Here is a 20,688-nt window from a genome sequence, read left to right as displayed (position 1 = left end):
CTGAAAGGCCGCTCAGCAAGGAAGAAGGCACTGCTCCAAAACCGCCATAAAAAAGCCAGACTACGGTTTGCAACTGCACATGGGGGCAAAGATCATACGTTTTGGAGAAATGTCCTCTGGTTTGATGAAACAAAAATATAACTTTTTGGCCATAATGACCATTGTTATGTTTGGAGGAAAAAGGGGGAGGATTGCAAGCCGAAGAACACCATCCCATCCGTGAAGCACAGGGGTGGTAGCATCATGTTGTGGGGGTGCTTCAGAAAATAGATGGCATCACGAGGGAGGAAAATTATGTGGATATAATGAAGCAACATCTCAAGACATCAGTCAGGAAGTTAAAGCTTCGTCGCAAATGGGTTTTCCAAATCGACAATGACACCAAGCATACTTCCAAAGTTGTGGCAAAATGGCTTAAGGACAACAAAGTCAAGGTATTGGAGTGGCCATCACAAAGCCCTGACCTCAATCCTATAGAACATTTATGGGCCGAACTGAAAAAGTGTGTGTGAGCAAGGAGACCTACAAACCTGAGTCAGTTACACCAGCTCTGTCAGGAGGAATGGGCCAAAATTCACCCAACGTATAGTGGGAAGCTTGTGGAAGACTACCCGAAACGTTTGACCCAAGTTAAACAATTTAAAGGCAATACTACCAAATACTCATTGAGTGTATGTAAACGTCTTACCCACTGGGAATGTGATGAAAGAAATGAAAGCTGAAATATATCATTCTCTCTACTATTATTCTGACATTTCACATTCTTAAAATGAAGTGGTGATCCTAACTGACCTAAGACAGGGAATTTTTACCAGGATTAAATGTCAGGAATTGTGAAAAACTGATTTTAAATGTATTTCGCTGAGGTGTATGTAAACTTCCGACTTCAACTGTACATATGGGATGAGTAAATGTAAGATATGTAAACATTATTAAAGTGACTAGTGATCAATTTGTAAAAATGGCCAATGATTTCAAGTCTGTGTGTAGGCAGCAGCCTCTCTGTGTTAGTGATGGCTGTTTAACAGTCTGATGGCCTTGAGATAGCTTCTATTTTTCAGTCTCTCAGTCCCAGCTTTGATGCACCTGTACTGACCTCGCCTTCTGGACCCTCTGGAGAGCCCTGCTGTTGTGGGCGGTGCAGTTTCCGTACCAGGCGGTGATACATCCCGACAGGATGCTGTCAATTGTGCATCTGTAAAAGTTTGTAAGGCTTTTAGGTGACAAGCCAAATTTCTTCAGCCTCCTGAGGTTGAAGAGGCGGTGTTGTTTCCTACCTTCACCACCTGGGTGTTGCCCGTCAGGAAGTCCAGGACTCATTTGCACAGGGCAGGGTTGAGACCCAGAGCCTCAAGCTTAATGATGACCTTGGAGGGTACTATGGTGTTGTATGTTGAGCTGTAGTCAATTAATAGCATTCTTACATAGGTATTCCTCTTGTCCAGATGGTATAGTGTGCAGTGTGCAGTGTGATTGCATTGTCTGTGGACCTATTGGGGCAGTATGCAAATTGAAGTGGGTCTTGGGTGGCAGGTAAGTTGGAGGTGATATGATCCTTGACTAGTCTCTCAAAGCATTTCATGATGACAGAAGTGAGTGCTACAGGGCGATAGTAATTTAGTTCAGTTACCTTTGCCTTCTTGGGTACAGGAACAATGGTGGCCATCTTGTAGCATGTGGGGACAGCAGACTGGGATAGGGAGAGATTGAATATGTCCGTAAACACACCAGCCAGCTGGTCTGCGCATGCTCTGAGGACGTGGCTAGGGATGTCGTCTGGGCCGGCATCCTTGCAAGGGTTAACATGTTACATTTCTTACTCACGTCGGCCACAGAGAAGGAGAAGGAGAGCCCGCAGTCCTTGGTAGCGGGCCCCGTCGGTGGCACTGTATTATCCTCAAAACGGGGAAAGAAGGTGTTTAGTTTGTCTGGAAGCAAGACGTCGGTGTCCGTGATGTGGCTGTCTTTCTTTTTGTAGTCCGTGATTTCCTGCAGACCCTGCCACATACGTTGTGTGTCTGAGCCTTTGAATTGCGACTCCACTTTGTCCCTATACCGACATTTTGCTTGTTTGATTGCCTTGCGGAGGGAATAACTACACTGTTTGTATTCATCCATATTCCCAGTCATCTTTCCATGGTTAAATGCGGTGGTTCGCGCTTTTCTGGTTAGGGTAGGTTTTAATAGTCACAGTGGGTACAACATCTCCAATGCAATTCCTTATAAACTCACTCACAGAATCAGCGTATAAATCGATATTATGGAGTACAAGGAGTTTTTCAACTTCATTGAGAACCTTTCATGTGCCAGTGTCATCTCTGACCCCAGCCATCACGGCCTTCTGTCCTGGCCGTGCTGGAATAGAAAGTGAGATAGTAGAGCTGCAGGCAAATGACACATTGCAAGGTAAAAGATCAGGTGTTACCCATTTCTGGAGCCTTTTATCAGACACAAAGTGTCCACTTCTGAAGTAGTGTGTGCAAAAGGTGACATCACGCCTCAGCCAGCTCATCAGGCTCCCATGCCTCAGCAGGCTTGGCAGGCTCCCATCGCACGTCATACTTCAGCCGGGTCGTCAGGCTCCCATGCCTCAGCCGGCTTGTCGGGCCCCCACGCCTCAGCCGGCTCGTCGGGCCCCCACTCCTCAGCCGGCTCATTGGGCTTCCATGCCTCGGCCGGCTCCCATGCTTCGACCGGTCCGTCAGGCTCGCCCAGGTGAGACACCGGTTGGCGCCCCTAGAGAGGGGGTACTGTCACGCCTGCTCCTGCTCCTGCTCCCCCTCCCCTCTCTGGCGCTCGAGGGCGCTAGACTGTCCATCATTATGCACACCTGTCACCATCATTACGCGCATCAGCGCTTCATTGGACTCACCTGGACTCCTTCCCTTCTTTTGATTGCCCCCTCTATATCTGTTTGTTCCTCAGTTTGATCCCCGTGTCAGCATTAATGTTGTTTTGTTTCCCCTGTCCAGATGCTGTTCATATGTTGTTTCATGTCCATTATTTATTAAATGTTCACTCCCTGTACTTGCTTCTCATCTCCTAGCGTCTGTCCTTCTACCAATCAACCACAAACAATTTACAAACAAAACCATCACCCGTAGAAAGGAGTACAATAGTCAGTCAGTCCCTTAAGGGGTAGGTGGTACAAATTCACCCCAGCTACAGGCAGCCCCAGCCGGGCAGACAAACGCTGATACACCCCTGGCTGGATTTTACCCAGGCTCATGGGTAGGCCTGTGCTGACAGGCAGCACCGTGGGAACCATATTGCTGCTCTGTGTCACCAGTTCATCAGGGACATTTAGGGATCCAAGGTGGCTCATCTATCACCAACGTTAGATTACATTTACCATCCCATTTCTTCTGCCAAGTACACTTCGCCAGGAGCTGCTCTTGTCTGTTGTTGTTCGGTATCATGTCATTTTGTATTTTTTTGTGGACCCCAGGAAGAGTAGTTGCTGCTTCAGAGACAGCTAATGGAGAACCTAATAAAATACTAAATACTAATAAAACACAACTTGATACATTTTGGGCCATTTGCATTTTACCCCAGGTAATATATGGATGTTCAACAGAGGAAGCATGGAAAACAAAAAGGTAATACTGTGGGCCTTGGCTAAACGTAGTACACTACATAGGGAATACTATTCCAGACGCAGACCAAAATTAACCTCAGAAGAACCTGAGGATCTGGAGTCTGGTAGTTTCGTTTTGGGCTTCAGCAGTAGCACTGGCAGACTGAGGAGCAGACCAGGGACCTCAGAGGTGGGAAATACCCCTAAAGATCTTCCAAAAACAGCCTTTCCTCCCATTTCATAAATCTTTTGATCTTTCAAAGCGAAAGGCAGCTTTGATTCATCTGCCTGTACTGTACCTGCTTTAGTATGTCCCTCGTGTTGCCGACTACGTCTCTTTTCTCAAATTAGATTCAGAAGAACCTCTGCTTTATTCACAGTGGGATCGACTTCAATGCCTCGCTATCTCTTCCCGTGGCAGAAAGTACAGAGAGAGAGAGGAGAGAGAGAATGAGAGAGAGAGAATGAGAGAGAGAGAGAGAGAGAGAGAAGGAGAGAGAGAGGAGAGAGAGAGAGAGGAAGAGAGGGGAGAAGAGAGGTGATGGAGAGAAAGAGCCTTCAATACTGCCAATGGCTGGACTGTCAGAAAGGCCTTCCCTGGATGTTCATCTTATTTCCGTCACACTGGTAGCCTACTATTCCCCTGAGTGCCTGGGTGTTTGATGGGATTTCCTGAATGAAATGTATATTTTATTACATCATCGTAAAGGGCTTTCATCATGACATAAGTATAATATGTTTCTATATCACACAAAGTTTGGGGGTTACAATATCACTCAATCAATTTGTTGCAGATTGGTTTCATTGTACTGTACATTGTACATTCATTGTACTGTACATCCATCTCCCAAATGGGAGAATATATCTGTGTTGGAGGTCTGTGCTGAGACCTCAAGAGATGCATCACAAACGGCACCCTATTCCACATATAGTGCACTACTTTTGACCAGTGCCCTTTATAGGGAATAGGGTGCCATTTGGGACATAACCAAGGTGTTGGTGATTGGAGATTATGGAGTGGAACCCTGAGGGGACATTTTGCATTTGTCTGCTGAAGGAGGTGAAGGAGGGATGGGGGTGAAGGAGGTATGGAGGTGATGGAGGTCATGGAGGTGAAGGAGGGGATGGAGGGCTCCATCTTTTCTCTCCTCACCTGATCAAATGGCCCTCGTCAGTCTGACAGCTCCTTGATTACTGCTCTTGATTCAAGCCTTTTGGGGAAAATTAATGTGAGGGAGAGAGAGAGAGGGGGATGAGAGAGGAAAAAGAGGGATGAGAGCGAGAGGAGCGACAGAGTGGAAGGGTGGAGGGGACATGACACCTCTGTTGAATAATTAATAGCAGACCGCGAGCCACAGGGAAGAGATGTCCTCTCACAAAACACTCCACCTTTCTGACGTCCCTCCCTTCCTTCATATAGCCCTCTCTTGCTCTCCTTCCTTCTCTCCTTCCGCCGGTGGAGAGAAGTGTGGTGAGGAGGAGAGGGGGTCAGAGTTCAGCCTGGGCGGTGTTTCTCAGGGGGACGAAAAGGACAGACACTCCTCAGAGAGAGAACAAGACGAGACACTATAACTCACTTAGCCACCTGCCACCTCAAAAAAACTCTCCATCCCTCCTCTTCCCTCATCTCCTCTCATCTCCCCCTCCTCCTCTCAGGTGAAATTGATTAGGCAGGTCCTTAGTCACCGGCCCTTCAGCAACTAGTCAGTCTGCCAGCAGCTCACCATTAATCTACAGTCACTGCTGTAATTTGCCACTCACTCACCTCACCTTCCATGTGATTCAAAGTTGCACTGCAGCAGATGCTCAGTCCGGCTGTTTTTACTTCGCTCTCTCTGGGGAACAGGAGTGTGTCATCACATCATCAACATTGTTGTCATCATCATGATCATCATCCTCATCTTTGTCGTCATCGTCATTCCAGGATATGCTCTTGTTTGGCATGTCAGTGTGCCATATCTGGACCTGGTTCACCATCCTGGTCACTGACTGTTGCTTTTTTTGAAGACCAGCTCTAAAAATGTCTCCTGTTTTTTTAAATCTCATTCATGTGATACAGATCGTTGTTGCTTGACACTGATTGTTGCCCTGAGCTAGCTTTTGTAGAGACAATAAGCTCCCAAACAGGCAGCAGAAAAGTAAAGCCAACCAGTGCCAATGTTACATATTCATAGCTGGCATTCAAATAAGAGAAGATGGCTGAGAAACCTAACAATACAGCTGGTTACATTGACCTTGTCTTTGGAGTTGTTGAATGAGAACTCTGTGGTCGATTTATTAATTCTGTATCTGATTGTGGAAGAGACTGGAAGTCGTTGGCTGCAGCGGGCTGCTGGTTGGTTCCATGTAGCAGCATACACACACATGATCTGCTCTCACACACACACACACACACACACACACACACACACACACACACACACACACACACACACACACACACACACACACACACACACACACACACACACACACACACACACACACACACACACACACACACGATCTGCTCACACACATGATCTGCTGACACACACACACACAATCTGCTCACACGCACATGCAGGCACGCACAGCCTCCATCCATCTGTTGCCGCTTGTGAAAGAGAGCGATTGAAAACACATTTCTGTAATTTGGCATGTTCTTTCAAATGGAAATAATCTGCAGTCCTGTTTTTCTTTCCAAAGGGAGGCACCCACCTCTATCGTCGGGCGGCTTTCAAGGTAAGATTAAGAGTTTTTTATTGCTCAGGTTTAGCTATTTTCCTGAGGTAATTTTTCTTCCCCTCTCAACTTGATTTTGAAATGTTCGGGGCACAATGCATTTATAAACCTCACTTCTGTCTGCTTAAGGCAACATTCATCATGCAACGCAGGGAGGGAGGGAGGGAATTTGCAAAACACTTTTCTGTCAGCCCTCCAGAACAACAGGATTACAATAGGGTAGAACAAGGCCCTAATCAAACAATAAATAATACATTCCGTCAACTCCTCCCCTCCCTACATCCATTTAGTAGTCCTTCCCTCCTCCTCCTCTATAGATATAGAGGACGGTGTGATCCAACCTCTACTGTGTGTGTATGAGTGTGTGTGTGTGTGTGTGCGTGCGTGCGTGGGAGCGAGTGAGTGAGAGACTGGATTTACATTTAGTTACTAGCCAACCACACCTCAGTGACTCAAGAAAGGACAATGTCATGTCATGCATATTACAGTGTGGACATGACATCGCATTTGCTGACCCATAGCATTGACAAATTGCAGAGGTCAAGTTTTCCCTGAAGAGAACAACATGTTAACAGTGTAACAGTTTCCAGCAGTCTCTCCTCAATCAATCAATTAAATGTATTTATAAAGCCCTTTTTTATATCAGCAGATGTCACAAAGTGCTATACAGAAACCCAGTCTAAAACCTCAATCTTTACTGAGGACATGGATGTCTTTTCTTTAAATGCAAGACATTGCATTCCACTATGTGTTCAAGCCTCGTCTGGGACAGGCTGACATTTAGAAGCAAACATGGCCGCTCGTGCTGTTCAACGTAGTACTGTTCAAGTACACACAATGGCAGACCCAAACACACAGATGGCTGAGAGCGAATATTAATGCCTCATATCGTCTAACACAACTCGATCACACACACACACACACTGAACACATCATCACAAAACGCACAGCTCAGACCGTAGGTTCTGGCAGAACCGTCCAAACTAGAGTTGAGTTCTACCGAGGTCTGACTGGCAAAAGAGAGAGAACCCAGACTCCAGCCGGTTCTAATCATGGTGGAACCGATGTGAAACTGACAGAACCGTGTTACTCCTGCTCTGTTCTGTTTCTCCTCTCATAGTTGAGATGCGATGTCCACATCAGAAGATTGTAAATCCTCTTCTGTGTGTGTGGCACTCCGGACACTCTTTGGGGAAATGTAGGTAGTTAACCACCCTACTGTGACCGTGCTATCCTGGCAGGTTAGTGCGTTGTCTGAAGCCCTCCTCCTCTTCTAAAGTGTGGACAGGGGGACTGGCAGTGTCGGGGGGATATCCACTGAACATGATCATTTGGATAGCCACGCTAGCTTCACCCTCATGAGGGTCCTAGCAAGCTACCAATCATGCTAGGTACACTGCTAGGTATCAACAGCCAATCCAATAGGGTCCGGAAGCTATAGTATGCTTCGATTGGTCAACTTAGGTCCCGCCCTGTTCATATCCCCCCGCCCACTTCATTTCCTTCCATTGAAAATGAATGGGCTACCATTGTTTCATCACCCTATGGGCCCTGGTCAAAAGTAGTGCACTATAGGAGACTGGGTGCCATTTGGGACATAGCCCTCGCTGTTATCCTGGCGGCTAGTCAGCCACGCGAAACGGCCAACACAGCAGAATTCTCCCTCACGTCTCTTCACATCATTTAGCCTGTAGCGCTGTCCGTCGGCTATCTGGGTTTTACAGCAAAAGCACTATTTTCTCATGTTCTCTCTGAGGCTGAAGTGTGCGTGCGTGCGAATGTTCAGTGTGAGACTAAAGATGACAGACGGAGTCTCTTACGTAGTACTGCTCTGTCGTCCCAGCATGCTCGCTGAGAGCAGGTCACCCTGGCTGTGAGAGAGTGTGTTTAGCACAGACAGCCCAGTGTGTGAATGTGTGTGTGTGTTTATTTGAGTCTGCAGGGCTCACGCCCATCGCTGTCCTGTGGTGAGCACAGACAGGCCAACACTCCCTCTCATCACTCTCCTCTGCTGAGTGTGGGCGCTGTGTGTGTGAGGGCAGAGAGGGAAAAGGAGAGCAGAGAGGGCAAAAGAGAGGGAGCGAAGGAGAGGGAGAGAGATAGAGGGATAGAGAGAGGAATAGAGAGAGGAGATAGAGAGAGGGAGCGAGAGACGTTAGAGCTAGCTGGTGGCATCTGAGTTTCTCGATTATTTCACCGCCACCCCACACGGACATAGGAAAGAAGTGACACACCAGGCAACGGCATAATACTGTGTAACAGTAACACAGTGGGTGGGAGCATTCTGGCATAGGTTAGCACCTAGCTAGGGCTCCAGTCACTAGCGGGGCTCCAGTCAGTGCCCCTGTGACAACAATTTTGGTCCGCCTTGTGGCCCCCCCTAAATGTGGAGTATGAAATCATCTTTACATAACTAATTTTTGCTATCGTCCTTTTTTTACATCCGTTATTAGACAATGGCAACGATGATGATTATGAACATGGTCTTTTGCTTGCTAATGCCTGCAATGCAGTGAAGAAAACGATATGACAACAATAACGTCTAATGTAACTGGCCCCTCTAACAGTACAACAGGCCCCAGCTTGGCCCCCCCCAGTTGAAAGGGTCTAGAACCGCCACTGGTTCCAGTCCTCGCCCACCATAGACCTCTTACAGGGCAGTGCTTGGAAGGAGGTCGCTTTCTTTAAGGTGTACTTAAATAAAAGATGACGTTGTAGTGCAGCATGGCACGAGAACAGGCTCTACTATTTCCTTTTCTATGCCAGAGAAAACGGAATCAGTTTTTGTTGTAGCCCTTTGCACTCGTACCCGCATACGGGTTGAAAATGGCAGATTTATGCAGAAGTTGCCCCCATCCCTCCAGCTAATTGGGCACATTTTTTGTTGACTGAATGTTGTACATTAAGAGGACTATGTATTTTGACAGATGAGACGTTGAGGATTATAATAAATACCGCTTTGATGTCATACAAGCTAGCCAAACACCTGTGAGTCCAAATCTGCAATTCACAGGATGTACATGGCGTCAGACCCTGGGTTGTTCAGAACAGAATGAGCCTGTTTGTTTATTGTGAAGAAAATGTGCAGCACCCGAATGCACTCATGAAGGCCTATTCCCATGAGTGTGAAGGGTTAATGGTTATTACATTCCACATGCCTGTTTTGACCTATGACTAAAAATACAGATAAAGTTTGAGATTGCTTTGACAACTGAAATGATGCTTTGTGTTAATTTAGGTATGCTTTTTCAGAACCACTGCTTTTTATAAAGCAACACATTTCCCCTGACATTATTCACTACTCTGTATTTATAGAAATTGACATATTGTGGAAATGAATTCCCTTGACTAAATATTTTAATAGTATTGATGTCACAGTATTTATATATAACCCGAGAGTTTTCTCTTGGGTCATGCATGATATATCTGTAATGTAATGTAATGCATGATATGTGTAATACATGATTGCATTCTTTGATAAGGATTGCATTACAGCCTGAATAAACAATATTAACAATATCTATTATTATGGGTGTTTTCATCTGTTGAATCGAAAATATCCAAGTGACATTAAGTCAAAAATGACTGAGGACTGAAGAAAATATGCTCCACATGACAAGAATCTTGTATATTTTGGCCAGAGGTGGACAATAGTAGCACACCTGAGCCAGCACCAGTCTCTCCCAATTAACCATTCTGACACACACAGGCATTATAACCTCAGTACCATCTGAACCAACGAGGATCCGATTATTCTCCGCTTTTTGTTCTCTTTTCCATCATGGTTTTCATTTCCTGAAACTGCAAAGAAAAAAAGTCTGGATGAGACCATGGAACATCACATGTTTTTGGTTTACACAGGAAATCAGATGCAGTTGTGGGGAGGGCACAGATTTAGGAAAAATAGGTACTTTAATAATTTTTATGGGTAGTAGGAGTTTACTGCCTTTCTATATATTGATACTCTGGCCAGTGGTGTTGAGGATAAATCATACTGCTATCAGGCTATCAGGATGGAGGGAAGAGGAGAGAAGGGATAGAGGCAAAGCCAGACTGCATAAGAACAGGCAAGGTAGGTTGCACAGTTAAGATAACGTTGGTCAAGTTTCATATTATCCTCAAATATTGACAAGAATGGGGACAAAAATAGGTCATCGTGATTTCCAGTATGATCACGCTGCTCGGCCCCCCCTCCTCATCTTCCATTGGCTCATTTCATTTAAGAAACACGACCAGGCTGTTTTGAAGGTACGTCCTCGTTACCTTCCTTATTAGAGACTAATTAAGCATCAGACAGAGACCATCTGTTTAGCACTACACCATGTGTGTGTGTGTGTGTATGTGCATGTGTGTGTGTGTATGTGCATGTGTGTGCTTTGGGGGGAGGTGAACTAGGCCATAACAGCAGTGGTAAATGTTAGCGGCTTGAGGGGGTTTTCCTCAATGCTTTTTACAACCAAATATTGAGTCACTCTCCTCATGGTGTGTTGACCGCCAATGGAACGGAATAACAGGCATCAGTTTGAACCTCGGGTTTTAAAATAAACAGCAGTGGTCGGTTGGACCTTAGGATCTAAAGTTGGGATCACGTTTTTGTTTCCTTGGCTCTGGGCTGTGTGAGAGAGAGGGGAGGGAGAAAGAGACAGGAAGAGCGAGAGGAGGATGAAGAATGATCTGGGCTGAGTCACTCTCTCCATGGTAACATAGCTCTGTGATTTAGTTTCTCCCTGTGCGTCCCAAATTGTGCACCTGACTCCCTCTCCCTTCCTGAAAACACACCAAGAAATCTGTATTGTCAAGTGAATTTACTTTGTTTACACTGGTGAAATGATCAAGTTGTTCCTCCTCCTCTATGACCGACTGGCATATCTTAGAAGAAAAACACATCTGTCCAACTCAGAGATCATTCAACCTCTCCCCAGCCATCCATTAACATTAAGGTCTGTTTGTTGTTGTTAATAAAAAGAAATACATGTATCGTCCCACACACAGGATAGGTACAGTGGAATGTGTTGTTTTTCAGGGTCAGCCATAGTAGTATGCCTCGGGAGCAAATTTGGGTTAGGTGCCTTGCTCAAGGGCACTTCAATAGAGTTTTCAATTTGTTGGCACGGGTATTACAACCAGCAACCTTTCGGTTACTGGTCTAACGCGCTAACCGCTAGGCTGGAAGCAGGGTCTGTAATGATGCCAGGTGGCAGGCAGTGGGAGGGCAAAAGCTCTTGACTCAGGTCCAACTACTGAATTTACATCTCTGTGTGGCACAATACACACACACAAATGATTAGATGGAGATCTCAGTACTGTCTTTCGTTGTGCCTGTGATGTACGTTGACTGACCTGTAGTCACAACGTATGCCTGCTAATTAGCCTAAAACCTTAGCCTAAGACCTACAAAACAAAATGGTGGAGGCTGAACTGAAAGACAAGGGTGATGTCCCAACAACAGGGCCCCAGGTCAAAAAGTAGTGCACTACATAGGGAATAGGGTGCCATTTCAAATGCAACCCGAGTGCACTGCTCTGTTAGTCACAAAGGGAACTACAACAGGCAGGAAGGAGGCTAGTCTACAGTCAGTCTCCATCCACTTGGCATAAATCCAGTCAGGCTTTATGTACTCCTCTAGGATAGAGACTACATCTGGGTGAATAAGGACAGCTCTCCAGAAGGACTGACTGAGGACTAAGCTAGTTCCCATAAATCATTTTAGCTTTTCACCTCAACGGTCTTTGATGATGCTTTTCTTCAGCTGTATCCCAAATGGCACCCCTTTCCCTATATAGTGCATTACTTTTTACCAGATCCCATGGCACTATATAGGGAATACGGTGCCATTTGAGACACACTTTTCAGTCCCTGGACAGGAAACTCTGGCTCCAAGAAGCGTTTTCTTCCCAACCAGAGAGTGAAGGAATGAGAGAAGGAGACACGAAATGCAGGAGGAGAAAATAAGAAGAGACAGGAGAGAAACATAGCTCTTTTGTGATGCGAGGACGAGCTCTGGAATAATCTCAAACATAAATAGACACTTGAAGAACAAAACCGAAACAGAAGAATACATGCTAAGCCTTATTACGCTTGTCATTGTTCTGAGTTTGTGGTCTTCTATGGATTCTGGAGAGAGGGATGCCATGAAGACAGGGAGGAGAGGCAAGGAGTGTAAGAGAGAGAGAGGGAAGAAAGGGAAGAGGGAGAAGGAGGAGGCACCAGAAGGACAGGAGAGAGGCAAATGCAAAATGCAAATATTGTGAAACAAAAGGTGCTAAACCTAAACTGTGCCACTTCGCACCTTAAGCTTGAATTAACACTTATCGTAAACATTATGTTCCAGTGGAAAGGGCCTAAGCAACGACAGATGGTTGAGAGCATTAGGGAGATACCTTCCAAATCCTATCTACGTCCCAAATGGCACCCTATTCCCAAAACACTGCACTACTTTTGACCAGAGCTCTATGGGCCGCGGTCAAAAGCAGCGGACTATAACGGGAATAGGGTGCCATTTGGAACACAATCCTTGTATGCACAGTCTGACAGAGACATACTTTGAGATAGAGACATACATACTTTGTAGCTTAGCCTACAGTATATACAATCACTGTACAGAGTATCCAGTGCCAAATCCACAGATACAGTATTCTGTATTAGTCCTCAACTGGCTATGCCATCAATAGCAGCCACAGGGAGAACATGGACGGACGTGAAAACATAATCATATGGCACTTCCTTTGGTAACACTTTATTTGGATAATCTGCAGAGCTACAGGCTATGAGTAACATTTCAACTATCTACTAACCCTTATTTTAACCGTAACCGTAGCAAGCAGTACCTATCCGGACTATCCAAATAAAGTGTGAACTGTTCTTAGGACCTTTTCTTCCTTATCTATTTGACCAGGGAATGTAGAAACATTCCCTTTTCACATATAGTACTGTATGTAGACACTGGTATGGTGCTGGAGATAATACATTTAACGTTAAAAAGTGGTGCATTTTGAAAAGCGGATGCAAAGAGTGGAATCATTTGATCAACTTGAGGTAACGATAACGTGCATTGCAGGCAGTTGCTCGGTTTTGTTCCATTCTACTGGTCTGATGTATAATTTACTCCAATTCCCTTACCCTGAGACAGACTCTTACCCTAAGCAGCTTGACATGATGTGAACCTTGATACCAAGACAGACTCCCTGGCTATGATACAAAAAGTCACTCACGCATAAGAGACCTGCATTAAGACGGATTGGATGAGCAACGATGCTACCCGGACCTGGGACTACCTACAGCTCTTTTTTGCCTGTCTCTTTCTGTCTTTCGGCACAATAGTACGGATTATGGATGGTACACAGGTAAACAGAGAAGATATTGAGGGAGGATAGTTGGGAGGAGGAGAGAGGGGTGAAGAGGAAGAGAGAGGGGAGAGAGGTGAAGAGGTAAAGAGAGAGGATAGAGAGAATCTTAGTGAGTGGGTGGTAGAGTGGGAGGTATGGCAAGTCGTATATCAAAGCCCTTAGAAGGTAGACTGGGACAAGCTCAGTAGACTTCACAGACTGGAGATTTGGAGCTGCTACAGTTCATCGAACAATGTGGCAGGCTAGTAGACACAGTAGCACTAACATTGTTGTATTCAGCACTGTGTGTGTGTGTTGGTGTTTGCGCGCGCATGCATGTTTGAAGAGACAGCGAACTGTGCCACTGAATACAACAAATCAAACTGAGGAGACATCGGTTTCTTTTTGGGGACATTTCAAAGACAGAGATGGCGAAAGCATGAACTGAAAGACTTCCTGCCCTCCCAGTGAACACAACAGAACGGTGTTGGATCCACAATGAGCAGAAGCAGAGCCAGCAATACTAACAGGTTGTGGTGCATGTTGTTCTTCTGTGACTGTAACCAACTTCATATAGCCACCAAGAAGAAAGGCACACGGAATCTCACACTTCAGGTTGTCTTGGTTTTTATCTGCTCTCAGGATATCCCTCTCAGACACAATGCACAAAGTGATCGTATAGTTTAAATGCGTTGTGTTTAGAAAAAAACTAAAATACAGTAAAGCATACCTGCAGTAAAATATATCAAACAGTGATGACAGGACGGTCACTGCCACGCGTTCACTGGTTAGGTAGAACACAAGATATCTTTTAGATAGGAGCAACAGTAATGATACATGCCCTCAATGTGAAGTGACATTAATCCATAAATACAGAGCACAAGTACAACCCTTTTCATATACAACTTTTAAGGTAGTAAGAAAATAAACATTCACTTAATATTTCAATAAATCACCTGCTAGCAATAGCTAGCGTGGCATTACAGTGCTTTGACTGACGGTGCAAGTTAGCTCGTCATTAACACGGCTAGCTAAACCAGCAAAAACTTGGTTAACTTGCCGAAATAGGCTTTAAATACATTAACGGCAACATAAATATATACATAGTCACATTTGCAATTGACTTTGGGATATATGAACCAGGTGTGTTATACAGTTTTAAACATTTTTTTTTTTTTTTAAGTCCTGAGGAAGGAGACACAAACCTGTTCTCAGAATATCTCTCTCAGACTGAAGAGCAGGCACACCAACTTTCCAAATAGGGGAGAAGCACTCAAAACCCACAAGCTATTCTTTCAAGGAAAATAATACAAAAATGGTGAGTTTGAAGATCTCTCATATTGCCAACCTTACTAAAATGGAAGCAAATATATTTTTATGAATGTGACAACGTATAATAAAAGGAAACTTTATTTATAATCACACCTTTTTTCTTAAGTGAATGGTTTTGCTCACTACTCTGCCCGCGAACTGCGGTGTTCTTTGATATCTACATTGACTGCAGTGCGGGTGAGGTTGATGGAAACTCAACATTTTCACAACTGCACCAAACGTCATCTATGCACCGGGTCGAGAAATGGTGACATGACAGTTCAGATCTTGACATCCAAAATAGAAACAAGCTTATTATTACATCGTCCATTTTACAAACTGTCACTGTATTAACATTCAGCACCACTGACCCCACTAAACACAGCGGTGGTGTTTGAATAACTGTTATCTTTAAAAACATGGACACGTTACCCGGTAGAGCATTTCAAGTGATAGGGAGAAGCAGCCACAAGAGTACCTGACCTTTAATATCCATTAAAAGCATACATAAAAAAATCCCTTGGCATATTGGGCCCTCACAGGGTAGTGGGTCCGAGTCTGTGTGTGTGTGTCTGCATAAGCAGAGCTCTGGGACTGATAATGACAACAAGGCCATGTGATGACATTCAGAAACATGGTCTAGTCTGGTCTGTATGCTTGCATGGCACTGTGAGTTTGAGTGATGAGACAATCATGATATACACTATATATACAAAAGTATGTGGACACCCCTTCAGATTAGTGGATTCGGCTATTTCAGCCACACCTGTTGCGGACAGGTGTATAAAAGCGAGCACACAGCAATGCAATCTCCATAAACAAACAATGGCAGTAGAATGGCCTTTCCAACAAGTCAGGATGCCACCTTTCCAACAAGTCAGTTCTCTAAATTTCTGCTCTGCTATAGCTGCCCCGATCAGCTGAAAGTGCTGTTATTGTGAAGTGGAAATGTCTAGGAGTGGTAGGCCACACAAGCTCACAGAACGTGACCGTGTAAAAATGTCCTCGGTTGCAACTCTCTCTACAGAGTTCTAAACTCTGGAAGCAACGTCAGCACAAGAACTGTTGTTCAGGAGCTTCATGAAATGGGTTCCCATGGCCGAGCAGCCTCACACAAGCCTAAAATCACCATGCGCAATGCCAAGCATCGGCTGGAGTGGTGTAAAGCTTGCCGCCATTGGACTCTCGAGCAGTGGAAACGCTTTCTCTGGAGTGATGAATCACGCTTCACCATCTGGCAGTCCAACGGGTTTGGCGTTTGCCAGGAGAATCTACCTTCCCCAATGCATAGTGCCAACAATACAGTTTGGTGGAGGAGGAATAATGGTCTGAGGTTGTTTTATATGGTTCGGGCTAGGCCCCTTAGTTCCAGTGAAGGGAAATCTTAACGCTACAGCATACAATGACATTCTAGACAATTCTGTGCTTCCAACTTTGTGGCAACAGTTTGGGGAAAGCCCGTTCCTGTTCCAGCATGACAATATCCCCGTGCACAAAGAGAGGTCCACGCAGAAATGGTTTGTTGAGATCGGTGTGGAAGAACTTGACTGGCCTGCACAGAGCCCTGACCCCAACCCAATCAAACACCTTTGGGATGAATTGGAACGCCAACTGCAAGCCAGGCTTAAATCGCCCATCATCAGTGCCCGACCTCTCTAATGCTCTTGTGGCTGAATGGAATCAAGAACCCGCAGCAACATTCCAACATCTAATGGAAAAGCCTTCCCAGAAGAGTGGAGGCTGTTAAAGCAGCAAAGGGCGACCAACTCCATATTAATGCCCATGATTTTGGAATGAGATGTTCGACGAGCAGGTACTTTTGGTCACGTAGTGTATGTAGTCTGGAATAATAATATTTAATACAGAACCTCAACTTCATAGTAGGTAATTGAGGGTGTACTCCTCAGACCTCACTTTACTCAGTAACATCATTAGTTACATGGGCGAGCAAACTGATCACAACAAAAAGAGCAACATTTTCAGCACCCTAACATGACTCAACAGCAACCCACAGATCCATCTGGGGGTTTCAGTAACACCCTCTCCATTGTAGAGGTGACAAGAACAGACCTTATTATCAGTCTTTCAGCGCCCTCTGATGGAGGAAATGTGCAACATACCCTTAAATAAAGCATATCAACATATACAGAACAGAAACAGACGCAACATGCAACAATTCCAAATATTTTACTGAGTTACAGTTCATATAAGGAAATCAGTCAATTGAAATAAAATAATTAGTCCCTAATCTATGGATTTCACATGACTGGGCAGGGTAGCAGTCATTGGTTGGTGTGGGAGGGCATAGGCTCAGCCAATCAAAATGAGTTTTGCACCACAAAAATACTTTATTACAGACAGAAATACTCCAGTTTCATCAGCTGTCTAGGAGGCTGGCCTCAGATGATCCCGCAGTTGAAGAAGCCAGATGTGGAGATCCTGGGCTGGCGTGGTTACACGTGGTCTGCAGTTGTGAGACCGATTGGATGTACTGCCAAATTCTCTAAAACGTTGTTGGAGGCTGCTTCTAGTAGAGAACATTAATTTATCTGGCAACAGCTCTGGTGGACATTCCTGCAGTCAGCATGTCAATTGCATGCTCCCTCAAAACTTGAGACATCTGTGGCATTGTGTTGTGTGACACAACTGCACATTTTAGAGTGGCCTTTTGTCCCCAGCACAAGTGCACCTGTGTAATGATCATGCTGTTTAATCACCTTCTTGATATGTCACACCTGTCAGGTGGATGGATTATCTTGGCAAAATGAGAAGTGCTCACTAACAGGGATGTAAACACATTTGTGCACAACATTTGAGAGAAATAAGCTTTTTGTGCAAATGGAACATTTCTGGGATCTTTTATTTCAGCTCATGAAACATGGGACCAACACTTTACAAGTTGTGTTTATATTTTTCTTCAGTATACATATCATACAGGTACTGGATATACACACGCATAAACATACGTGTTATTTTATCTGAGAGAACAACGTACTGGACTTACCAGTTTGCTGCATGTCATTTTCAGAGTTTAGGCATTGTATGGAAGCACGTGTCCCCCCCCCCAAATGGTACCCTATTTTGTGCACTACTTTTGACCAGGGCCCATAGGGTTCTCTACTCAAAAGCAGTGCATTATAGGGAAAAGGTTACCATTTTGGGACATCATTTAGACAAAATGTCCCATTTCAGGTGATAAAGAGGCAAAACAACTTCCTCAGATTTACTTTAAGTGTTTATTTCTCCAATATACTTTATATCACAAAGGGAGTCTTTATAACACAGACTACCGTCTTCCTGTATATAAAGTGTACATCAAAGCAAGGCACTATACATTGTTGAATTCAAATAGAAAGATCCTTCTCCTTTCTCTTTTTATTTCTGTCAATTCATGCCCGTAAAATAACACTTCTCTTCAATCTGAGCACCTGACCGATGCAGGACATCCTCATAGCAATAACAGATACAACAGAATGTACTAGATACAGGATTTCTTCAATAAAATGGCGACATGTACAGTCTCTGGGGGGAAAGGAGCATTATTGTCCTACTACTTAACATATGACAACCTCAACATATGACAACCTCAGCATGAATAACACAAACATTTATTTCATTTCTGAATACTCAAAAGGCTTTTAATTCCTATTATATATGTCAATATAAATATAAATTATTTTTGGAAAGACAAACACACTAACGAAACTGCTTCCAGAAAGAGTCTGTTTGGAGTGTGTCGAGCAGAGTGGTTTTCCTGCTCTCAGAACAACTGACAGACCCTGCATGGTTGATACTGTAAAGGCATGGTCACACACACACACACCACACACACTGTGTAGATTTAACAAGCCGGGTGCTGACATTACATAAACATCCACTCAAGAGTCCATTCACACACACACACACACCTCTGAACTATCTCCATTTATAATACAAATCAACAATGGGAACCAACAATACAAATAAAAGAAAAGACTACAAGAGGCTTGCACACCTCCGCTGATCTTTCACTCCCTCCACCCACGGCATCTCTCCTTCCTCCCTCCATCGTGGAGAAGGGAACTCAGAAGAGCCTGTTTCCGAGCTCTCTCCAGTCCAGAAGTGAAGGCGTTCTTGGTCAAACTAAAGAGTTCTCAGTGGTGGGTCCTCGTTCCAATCGGACCACGATGCACCTCAGCGACCGACCGTCGCTTGCTGATGATGATGCTGTCCGGTGGTCAAGCGTTCTGTCCAACGTACTAAAACAATCCTTTGGCTTTCTTCACATTCACCTGCTTCCAGCCTGGCAACAGCTCATACTCATCCCTTGACATCTCCAGCCCTTTCTGCGAACATTGTGAGCACACAATAAAGACGAAATCTACCAACCACCATAACAACTCCTGTGTGAGATCACTTCAATATGTGAGCTGCAAAAAACAAATACATCATTCATAGGCCACACCATGATCAGTGGTCCAGTTCATCACTCCAGCAGCTTCCTGTATTGAAAATCCACACAGCTATTACTTTGCGAATGGAAACCGACCAAACCGTGCAAGAGAGGTTCAGAGTGAGAGATGTTGTTGAGCCACACACACAGTGAGGAGGGATGTGAGACAGAAAGCAACACACACAGGATTATGATTATGGGTGATCTAGTTCATCAGTCAAAGTGAGGATGCTGTGTATGTGTCTGGGGCCAGTTGTGCTCTAAATTTAAAGAACTCACCTTCCCATAAGCCCCTACACCCTGGAAGGTGAAGTGAAGAGTTAAACACATGATGAGTCAGAGAGAGAGGACAGAGAGGGATGAAGGAGGACACATTTACATAAACAGACAAAGTTAAAGACTGAAAAAAAACTTTTATGGATTTTAGAGAGGTCCGTTTTAGACTCGTTTCCCTTGACTACCATTGTACAACGTTCCATTGTGATCCATTGTCACTCACACACTGGAGAGGCTCATTATTGTCCGCAAACAACACAGAACCACAGACTAAGTGGACATATAACATGATGGAGCCAAGGCACACCTAGAGAGAAAGCAGTCATAATTCTCCAGGGAGTTGGTGGTAGGTGTGGGAGTGGCCTCACCTCAAAGTCATCATTGTCTAGGTAGATCTCCAGGCGTAAGGGGTCCACTCCCTCGGGTAGGGGCCGTGCCAGCAGGTCCGCCAGGGGGTAGGTGGTCTTACACAGCCGTGCCAACACGTCCTCTACCAGGATGATTTGGTTACACACCTCCGCCTCCTGGGGAACACAGCGATATGAATAGAACGTCACGGTCAGTACACACACTTTCCAAATCAATCCCATTGGGGTTGGCAGTAGCCTCGAGGCAGGCCAGTACCCCGAGGGCTGCCGGGTTCGAAACATAGGGCTGACCAGGGGACAATCTGTCTGAAATAAGCCGTCAACTGGAGGAGTTGGTGTCAATGTAGAATCAGAGTTCTAATGGCCATTGAGGTTTATTTAAGGTGGGTGTAATATGTATGTGATGGGCGACAGCCAGGTGACCTACCCTTTCAGTGATCTCAGCGATGTCCTCTCTGTGTTCCCAGCAGGGGAACATGTTGGTGAAGGTTAGAGGTTCAAGTCCCGCATGGATCAGATATGACTTGGGAGGCTTCTTCTCATTCTTCTCTGTGTGGGGGGGGGGGGTGCAAACAATTTAATGGTTAGTGTCAAATCAAACAATTCCACATTTCCACCCTCTAGAGGATATGCCTAGAACCACTAAGCCAACAGTAACACTATCTTATAAGGGCT

At 44.9% G+C, this 20,688-nt stretch overlaps 1 protein-coding gene across 21 annotated transcripts in view; it reads right to left on the bottom strand.

Annotated features, from left to right (window-relative positions):
- Positions 1–18,154: 18,154 nt before the first annotated feature.
- The window catches only part of svila (supervillin a), a 138,997-nt gene continuing 136,463 nt past the window's right edge, over positions 18,155–20,688 (bottom strand). For 19 of the 21 annotated variants that reach the window (XM_014157531.2, XM_014157529.2, XM_014157528.2 and 16 more), the window contains 4 exons: positions 20,441–20,562; positions 20,014–20,169; positions 19,649–19,669; positions 18,155–19,262 (listed from right to left, as the gene is read on the bottom strand). In XM_014157531.2, the coding sequence (XP_014013006.2) occupies positions 19,176–19,262; positions 19,649–19,669; positions 20,014–20,169; positions 20,441–20,562 (386 nt within the window). In that variant the 3' untranslated portion in view covers positions 18,155–19,175. The remainder of the gene's footprint in view (positions 19,263–19,648; positions 19,670–20,013; positions 20,170–20,440; positions 20,563–20,688) is intronic. The other 2 variants (XM_014157516.2, XM_045702146.1) reach the window with 1 other exon arrangement.

Source organism: Salmo salar, chromosome ssa19 (assembly GCF_905237065.1).
Source record: "Salmo salar chromosome ssa19, Ssal_v3.1, whole genome shotgun sequence".
Taxonomy (NCBI): Eukaryota; Metazoa; Chordata; class Actinopteri; order Salmoniformes; family Salmonidae; genus Salmo; species Salmo salar.
Note: the sequence above shows the minus strand (reverse complement) of the source record. Positions and strands in the feature narration are given on the sequence as shown.